The sequence below is a fragment of the Homalodisca vitripennis genome, chromosome 3, assembly GCF_021130785.1.
Source record: "Homalodisca vitripennis isolate AUS2020 chromosome 3, UT_GWSS_2.1, whole genome shotgun sequence".
NCBI lineage: Eukaryota > Metazoa > Arthropoda > Insecta > Hemiptera > Cicadellidae > Homalodisca > Homalodisca vitripennis.
In genome coordinates this window covers 8,199,002-8,208,654 of record NC_060209.1, presented here as the reverse complement: position 1 = coordinate 8,208,654, position 9,653 = coordinate 8,199,002, and the positions used below count along the sequence as shown (strand labels likewise).

Below are 9,653 nucleotides of genomic sequence, written 5' to 3'. Positions count from 1 at the left end.
AGGACAGAGCAGCACTGAATTCTTAATCTTGAATTTTTTAGCAAAAAGTTCTATTTTCCATTAAACAAATGATCAAAACCTTTGGTCTTAAAAAAATGATGAAATATGACCTCTTTGCCAAGTATTTTTCATCAACCCACAAATATTTATTACGTACATAACATATGTTATTGATGTATCCAAAAAAATATAATGTTATTTGAGTTTATTTTTGGTCTGAAACTTTCAAAACTTGTTTGAAATCGTAAGGAATCAACATAAAAAATTATTTAAGGAATAAGTTTATTTTGTTTAAAACGTTCATTTCTCTTCTCTTTAAGAGTAATTGAGAAAAGAAATTAATTAAATTAAATTATGTAATTTGTAATGAGCTTCTCTCTTCTTACCAATAGAAATGTGCCAACCAAATTTGCATGGAATTCAATGTGAACTAAAATGTAAACATGATATTTGACTTAGAAAGGTCACTGCCAAAACATAAAAGTGTATAAAAATATATTTACATAAAAATAGAAATATTATGTACAGGAATGTCAGAAAACCCCATGAATGCTGATGGACGGAAACACTACTTGTTGGATGGACTGGAAGGCTATTGGAACACCCTGTATCCATTCTGATCAGCGATATAGTTCACGTTGACCTCGAGACCTTCAGGACTGGTGAAGGAGTAGGACCCCCTGAGGACGAGTACCTGATCACCGTCCGGAGTGTCTACCAGAGATCCCCTCTCTGATCTCCTGGTACCGTCTGCCGTGGTGTAACTGGAAGTGATTCGATAACATTTGATACATACATATAATGTAGATAAACTTGATTAATAGATTTATCTCACTCCATACTTGATTCTAAAGTACTTCATTCGAGGGGGTTTGCTTTCAGCAGTTTGACAAGATTAAGTACAAATTTTATAGCTAACAAAATCAAAACGAAATCAAAAATACGCTTTTGAAGAATACCCCTTTGCAAATATTGCATAACATTTTAATCCTTTTTATATTTCTTATTAAAAAAGTAAAATGTGCCTAATTACGTCACAACACAAATACGTTGTAACTTAATTCCAACCCTAACCTTAGCTTTCACTTAAGTTGATTTACTTGAAAATAGTTTTACTGTTTCATTTAACCTTGGTGGTTGGAGCCTGGTGATACAGCTAGTAAAGATATAGTCTAATCGATTCTCATATTTGCGTATTAGTAATTTCAACTTTCAAGAAATTTATTCTTGAAAAGTTCTGTAACTTTTTAATTTTAATAAAACAGTTATAAAATTAAATAAGTTGTATTATAATACACAAATAATAGCTGGTATGGTTACTTAAGGTGGATTTTTAAGTGACTTTTTCATTATCTTATAAAATATATTTAAAAAGTTATTTGAAGCACAATCCATATTTTTTCAGAGCATTAATATCAACTTTGTTATTGTTTCAGTAGAATTAAGTGTACAAAACATAGCTGTTTGGTACGTAAACTTGACAGGAAACCTATGAAGAGTTATCTATATCAACCCAGTAGGGATCACTTTGGGATCAAAACTGTTTTGAGGCGATTAATCGTATTTTGACTTCGACTTCGCCTTGCTTGTAAAACACGATTACGCACCGAAAACCACCTTTTTGCTACTAGTCATCACTACTATATGAAGTACTATTTATTATATGAATCAAGAGCAATATAATGATGTTTTCTAAAGATTGCAAATCATTCCTATAATTATAAAAGTATTTCAGACTAGATTAAATATTCTACTATATTGCACTCTTATGTTCCTACAAGTTTTATATTTTTAAAGACTTTTAAGAACCAACGTAAATTACCTTGAAATGAACTCCCCACTGTCGCTTCTGGTTTCACTCCTCACAACGTCCCTGTCGTTCACATAAAATCGATGGGTTCTCTTCGGGGGTGCAGGGAGCCGGGAGCATGACCATCATTCTCTCGTAGTTCTCCGGTACTATAAACGTAGGCTCTGCCACCTCCATGACCTCCATGTTGAAGGGAGCCGTATTCTTGTAAATATCTTCCTCTGGTGAGGGGCTGAACTGGGCGAAAGGGGGAGGCTCTACGTACGGAGCAGTTGGGAATGCTCCAGAATGTTTAAACAAATTGTATGGGTTGATATCTTCGATCTTATTTATTTGAGATTCTTGTAACGCTTCTTTATCTTGCTCTGCTGGAGGGCCGAAATGGGCAAAAGGGAGAGGGTTTGTATACGAACGAGGTGGTACCACGCTGGAATGTTTAAACAATGTGAATGGATTAAATTTGTTATTTTCGATCTTGTTTATTTTAGATTCTTGTAACCCTCCTGTAGACCCTTTGAAACTGGGTAAGTTGTTGAAGTAGGGAAATTGTAAATCATTTGACGGTTGATTAGTATTAGAAGAGGAAAAGTAGCGAGTTTGATAACAGTAGGGTACATAAAACGATTTCATTTGCTCGAATACTTTGTTGGAATCGGATGGGCTGTTAGAATCGGGCGTGCTTTTAGAATTGGATGGGCTTTTAAAATCGGGCATGCTCTTAGAATCGGATGGGCTATTAAAATCAGATGGGCTTTTAGAATCGGGCATGCTGTCAGAATAAGATGGGCTGTTAGAATCGGGCATGCTGTTAGAATCAGATGGGCTTTTATAACCGGGCATGCTTTTAGAATCAGATGGGTTGATAGAATCGGATGGGCTCTCAGAATCAGGTGGATTGTTAGAAACTGAAGAACTCAGATCTGTGTAGTAACTTTCGCAATTTGCTGTTTGTGTAAGGCAAGGAACAATCTTTTTAATTTCAATGTCAGATGCTATTATAGGCATGTTCACTACCTGGTCAGGTACATCATACTTCTGAGATTCTTCTACATTCCCAGATCGAAGGCTAGAGTCTCCGTCTTTTTCAGAGTTGACGGAAACATTAGAACCTAACCAAGCCTTCGTCAGAGTTTGTGTGTAAATTACTTTCTACATTGGTCAATTTGTTTTCAATAGTGTCCTCGCAGTTTATTTTTGCCAATCCAGCTGACAGGATTAACGCCGTTAAAATGGCGATCTGGAAACAAGTAGAAACATATTTAGACTAATATATTGTTACTAACTTTACCCAATTTAGAACAAAAGGAGTGTTTAGACATAGAAACAGTTTTGCAGCGCTTTAAAATTTAACTTCAACTGGATACAGCAGTACACAACAGTTAGCAAAGCCTAACTCTCCCGAGGATATCTTATGAATGTATTTAGCTATAGCCTTGAAACTTTCCATTCAATTCTACACAGGCAAGAATAGATTGATAATGGTGCATATTTATGTCAATGGGATTAGGTTTTCGTTAGTGAAACATCAAGGAAATCTTGAGATTAAACTGAGCTATAAGTTTCAAAATTTGAATAGAACTTCATTTTTAAATAGGCAAGAGGTAGCTCATTTATTGTGTATGATCCTCTTTCATGAGGATTAACCTACATTTAGCGAGGTAAAACGTTGAAGGAGCTACATGTATTTATACATACTGTAGAACGTATTAAGCTGTGGACATAATGCGGATAAATTTTAATTTATAAATTGTCGAGATCGATGTCCTTTCAGTGACTGTCATCTGGCTAGATTGCCTTCATGGTTTACTTTCAAACAGCAGTGGGAGGGAGGTGGTCTCGGGGAACGGCAGTCTTCCTGGTATAATTATTGGTATGTTTTATTACTTTTTGCCAGTAGGTTTGTAAGGCTGCTTTTCGGAAACCTAAATGGGCGCTATATTGCCAGCATGTCCTTGAGATAACGCCTGTAACTCGAGGAAAGCCTTTTGGGAGCTTTTGACCTGGTAACACTTTAAACGTGTTATACTATATTTTTATGACTAAATATATTTTTAGTAATGATTTTGCACTATAATAATTTATGAACTTAAAGAGAAACGATTTTATCAAAGGATAAAAGAATAATCTTTGATAGTAGTTTAAGCAGAAATAATTACACAGTTTTTTCTTTTAGTGATTTCACCGTACAAGTTAGTAACAATAAAACAATAAGTCTGTTCAAAATTAAACATAAAATTTAACTGTTGTCTGTGAATCATACTAATGTGTTACCAAGCAACAGCGGTGAAGAAGGTTTATTTAAATCGTCCTAAAACTCAATGTGTCTTTTATTATCAGCTACTACATTAACGTTGGGAGGACCACCAAGCAGGAATCACTTCTGGCTGGCTTTATACCTTCCAGTTGAACCTACCATTGCACAGCTAAAACCGACGATGTCACTTAAATGTGGGCAACCTTATGGATGTCCAGGAGGGGAACATCACTAAACTCAATTGCAAGGGTAATTCGCACATTTCGGAAGGACATGACTTTGAGACTAGTGCCCTAATTCTTAGACATGGATCTCGATAGGAGGCGGCCCCTACTCCCTAACCTTACCCATCCTGAATATCCTGTCACTCCTGAAGCAGTGCTAACTTTCTTGTAGGACTAAGTGCAATTTATACGCTTCCTGTCGTAAGAGAAGAAAACATTGAGAGGAGATGCATTTACTCTCCTCATTGATTTATGGAGATCTTCAAAATCGTGGTACTTGGACATAAAAGATATTGACGGATTTATAACGTGTCAATACACACGATTAAAGGAACAGAACCCTTGCCACCGAGATGTGCACATAATAGTTGCCAAGAATCTCATCGTGGTCTGATCAAATGCCATAATGCTTTGTGCCACACGGTGTCTTTGGTTGCATCTCTAAGACGATTTGAATTTAGCCACTCAACCGTTCAAAAAGTGGAGAATTGTAAATGTTGGCATGAATAAAGCAGTGCAACGGGGTATCCAAGATTCCTACAGAACTTAAGAGAAGGAAGCAACTGTTAACCTTTAACATTTTGACCCAACACTCAATAGAGTTTTTTGTGTTCCAATAGGAGCATATATACAAAATTTAAATTCTCCAGCACCTTCATAGCAAGAGATCACAAAGACGACACACAATGACATGCTTGCTGGAAGCTGCTATCGGGCCCTTAATGAGATAACTATCAGACCTGAGGGTCTGTGTTAGGTTAAGTAACTCGGCCACAATTCTCACTTGTGGTAGAGGAGTGAACTGATCAGGGGTTAATATTGTGATTCCCAGCGCACATCATATCATCGTTTCCTTACCTATTTAGGCCTTAACCTCAAATCCGTTTGTGTTGCAAGCAATATGAAAATGTACATATACCATTGAACTAATCCTCTCAAAATTTACATTTATAACATTTAACTGACCACAACTGCAACAAAAGTCGATCACTGACATAAAAAATTATTTAGATTATAATCTAACAGTGGAATTTACTATACATGAACAGAACTCCACAAGAGGGGACATGATTACAGTGTTGTTTACAACCTGAAGTAGAGCCTGACATAATGACATCACGCTCCTGCCGGCTGGGACTGCAGCTAATTGTACTATAAGTCCCTAATGACGTAGTCTTTCCGTTTGTGGTTCTAGACAGCCAGTGTGTACTCTGTAGAAGCTGATAAGTTGCTGGTAAAGTTAGTCTGTGTGCCGAGTTAGCATTGCCAGTAAACCCGAGGTATTAAATATACCAATGTTAGATTGTGCCACTTTATTATAAATATAACGCTATGCAATTGATAATACAGAGATGTTAGAACACAGATGCCCATTAATTCCAATGTTACTGTAAAGGTGGAGTGAGAAATTGCTTAGATATTGATTGTAATAATAATTGTATTAGATGACAAACAAAAGAGTTTTTCTACAAAAAAATCTTAAATTACTTTTTAGAAAAAGAATAATTTACAATTTTATTTTTGACATAAAAGAAGAAGGGGTGAAAGTTTGAGTAAATTACGAAGTGTCATATTTTTTATCTCGTAAATAACGTAAATACTACGGCCCAAAATGGAAGATTTTTGTCTTGTGGAAATATTTGTTTGACAAAGTGTGCAAAATGGGTTTTTGTGCAATATAAATAATTCTGCAATTTTGAAATAATATAGTAATAATAAATACTATATATTTGCTAAAAGAACAAAGGGATTAAGAGACTGAATATTTACATCGTTGAACATAATTTGAGTTTTTAAATGCAAATAAATAAGTAAAATCCAATATACAAATATAACCGCCATTTCATTATTAACACCAATTAAACAAATATAAAATAAATACATTAAAAATGTATACAAAATTAATCCATATATTATATAAATACCTGCATTTATAAAAACTGCATAGTTTCCAAAAATATTAAAAGTACGATAGCCTAAGCTAATACTCATTTAGGAAGTGGCATAATAGCTATCTTAGGCCATATTAGTGGAGGTTACAAGTAAGAATCTTTCAAAACTATTAATCCGACATCCATAATGTAGTAAATACATCCTAATACTATCCTCAGCTAATACTCATTTAAGAAGTGGAATAATAGCTATCTTAGGCCATATTAGTGGAGGTTAAAATTGAATATCTTTAAAAATTAATGCTACGACACCCATAATGTAGTAAATACATCCTAATACTATCATCAGCTAATACTCATTTAAGAAGTGGCATAATAGCTATCTTAGGCCATATTAGTGGAGGTTAAAAGTGAATATCTTTCAAAACTAATAATCCGACATCCATAATGTATTAAATACATCCTAATACTATCCTAAGCTAATACTCATTTAAGAAGTGGCATAATAGCTATCTTAGGCCATATTAGTGGAGGTTAAAAGTGAATATCTTTCAAAATTAATAATACGACATCCATAATGTAGTAAATACATCCTAATACTATCCTAAGCTAATACTCATTTAAGAAGTGGCATAATAGCTATCTTAGGCCATATTAGTGGAGGTTTAAAGTGGAGGTTATTAATTTCAAAACTAATAATACGATAGCCATAATGTAGTAAATACATCCTAATACTATCATCAGCTAATACTCATTTAAGAAGTGGCATAATAGCTATCTTAGGCCATATTAGTGGAGGTTAAAAGTGAATATCTTTCAAAATTAATAATCCGACATCCATAATGTATTAAATACATCCTAATACTAACCTAAGCTAATACTCATTTAAGAAGTGGCATAATAGCTATCTTAAGCCATATTAGTGGAGGTTAAAAGTGAATATCTTTCAAAACTAATAATTCGACATCAATAATGTAGTAAATACATCCTAACTATCCTAAGCTAATACTCATTTAAGAAGTGGCATAATGGCTATCTTAGGCCATATTAGTGGACGTTAAAAGTGAATATCTTTCAAAACTAATAATCCGACATCCATAATGTAGTAAATGCATCCTAATACTATCCTAAGCTAATACTCATTTAAGAAGTGGCATAATGGCTATCTTAGGCCATATTAGTGGACGTTAAAAGTGAATATCTTTCAAAACTAATAATCCGACATCCATAATGTAGTAAATACATCCTAATACTATCCTAAGCTAATACTCATTTAAGAAGTGACATAATAGCTATCTTAGGCCATATTAGTGGAGGTTAAAAGTGAATATCTTTCAAAACTAATAATCCGACATCCATAATGTAGTAAATGCATCCTAATACTATCCTAAGCTAATACTCATTTAAGAAGTGGCATAATAGCTATCTTAGGCCATATTAGTGGAGGTTATTAATTTCAAAATTAATAATACGATAGCCATAATGTGCACCCTAAGCTAATACTATTTAAGAAGTGGCATAATAGCTAGCTTAAGCCATATTAGTGGAGTTTAAAAGTGAATATCTCTCAAAATAATAATCCGGTATCCAAACCCCTATCCTAAGCTGATACCCATTAAAGAAGTGACATAATAGCTAGTTTAAGCCATAATAGTGGAGGTTAAAAGTAAATATGTCTCAATGTAACAATACGGTATCCATAATATATATCTTAAGCTGATACCAATTCAAAAATTGACTAGTACTACTTAGATTAATTAAGCCATTAAAGTAAATGTTAAAAGGGAGAATATTCTTCAAATCTAATAACCCGGTATCCATAAAGTCTATGCTAATCTGACACTCTTTTAGTAATTGATATACTAGCTATCGTATACCATATCTGTGCAGGTTAAAAGTGAAAAGTTCTCTCATAATTAACAATCCTGTACCCATAATGTCTACTCTAAGGTGATACTCATTTAATAATTGACATAATAGCTAGCTTAATCCATATCAGTGGAGGTTAAAAGAAAGAAAATCTTTCAAAATAATAATCCGGTATCCATAATGTCTATCCTTAGCTGATACTCATTTAATAATTGACATAATAGCTAGTTTAAGCCATATCAGTGGAGGTTAAAAGAAATAAAATCTTTCAAAATAATAATCCGGTGTCCATAATGTCTATCTTTAGCTAAAGCTCATTTAAGAAGTGACATAAAAGTTAGCTTAAGCTATATTAGTGGAGTTTAAAAGTGAATATATCTCAAAATAATAATCCGGTATCCATAATGCCTGTCCTAAGTTGATACCCATTCAACAATTGACATACTAGTTAGATTAAGCCAATAAAGTACACGTTAAAAGTGATGATATCTCTTAAAATTATTAATAATGTATCCATAATGTCTATAATGAGCTGATACTCTTTTAATAATTGACATACTAGCTAGCTAGCTTAAGCCATATCACTGCAGGTCAAGTATGGGCATTGCGGAGTGGTACGGATTTACCGGTTAATGTGTTAGCTGAACCTGTCAGCCCAGGTTATAAACTGACAATATAAATTATTAATATTATTTTTATGATTACTAGGAGTTTTAAAGCAGTTTTTAATTTTAATTGGATTTTCTTTTCAACTCTATTATAATATTAAAACTTCTATTTTGCTTACTTTTTTCCAAAGTAAATTAAAAACTTCAATGCTCACATGGTTCAATAACTTGTACTTCGGACATTTACTATTTTTGTCTTTATTGAAATGGAAGATTTCTATTTTAAAACTACGGGTGTAAACAGTAACACTACAGTATATTTTGAAACCACTTTTTTACTCTTAATCTAATAGAAAAAAAGCTTTTATAATAAAGAGTACATAAATAACACAACTAAAGATAATTGGTTTCTAATGTAAAATAAAGTAAAAGTAATTTAATTTGAATTAAGCTTAATTTACTATTCATGTTATTTTTTTGGAAATTTATATCACTTAATATACTCTAATTGATATAAAAAGAACAATAATTAATTGTATACGAACTGAAATGTAAACTAAACGAAGTACTCACATGGGCTGACATTGTGTATGGTTGGGTGGTCGAGAATGATGTGGCTTTTATTGGACTATTGGACATTAGCCTGTTGACTGAGGCTTGATGAGGGGGGATAATAGATTAGAACTAGTCTATTAATAAACACATGCGGTCCAGCGTAGGGGTTATTTCCTGGGGATGTCCGTGCACACCGATTACACATAAGGCACTTATCCATACGCTTATCTACGATCGATGTTATCAGTTAGATCCAAACCAATGACTGCGTTCATAGTTCTCTGGTGTAGCCACACGAAGGCTAGCTTATGTGATAGAGTTGATCTTTCGCTGTGTTCATGTCACATTCGTGTCCGTCAATCTGGAGTAATGTGACCCTGAAAGTCTGGTGATGGTGGTGGAGTACCATCGTGAGGAGGATGTGAAGGTGAGATCATATCG

General features: G+C 33.8%; 2 protein-coding genes across 2 annotated transcripts; both read right to left on the bottom strand.

Moving 5' to 3' along the window:
• Positions 1-478: 478 nt before the first annotated feature.
• On the bottom strand, positions 479-840 carry LOC124356523 (larval cuticle protein 1-like). Its single transcript, XM_046807577.1, has 2 exons — positions 836-840; positions 479-764 (listed from the first exon to the last, which is right to left on the bottom strand). The coding sequence occupies exons 1-2, from the start codon at positions 838-840 to the stop codon at positions 593-595; spliced, it is 177 nt and encodes a 58-aa protein (XP_046663533.1). The 3' UTR covers positions 479-592.
• LOC124358601 lies at positions 633-9,301 on the bottom strand. Its single transcript, XM_046810905.1, has 3 exons — positions 9,231-9,301; positions 1,823-3,047; positions 633-764 (listed from the first exon to the last, which is right to left on the bottom strand). Exon 2 carries the CDS (start codon positions 2,813-2,815, stop codon positions 1,856-1,858), a length of 960 nt encoding a protein of 319 aa, XP_046666861.1. The 5' UTR covers positions 2,816-3,047; positions 9,231-9,301; the 3' UTR covers positions 633-764; positions 1,823-1,855.
• Positions 9,302-9,653: the final 352 nt, after the last annotated feature.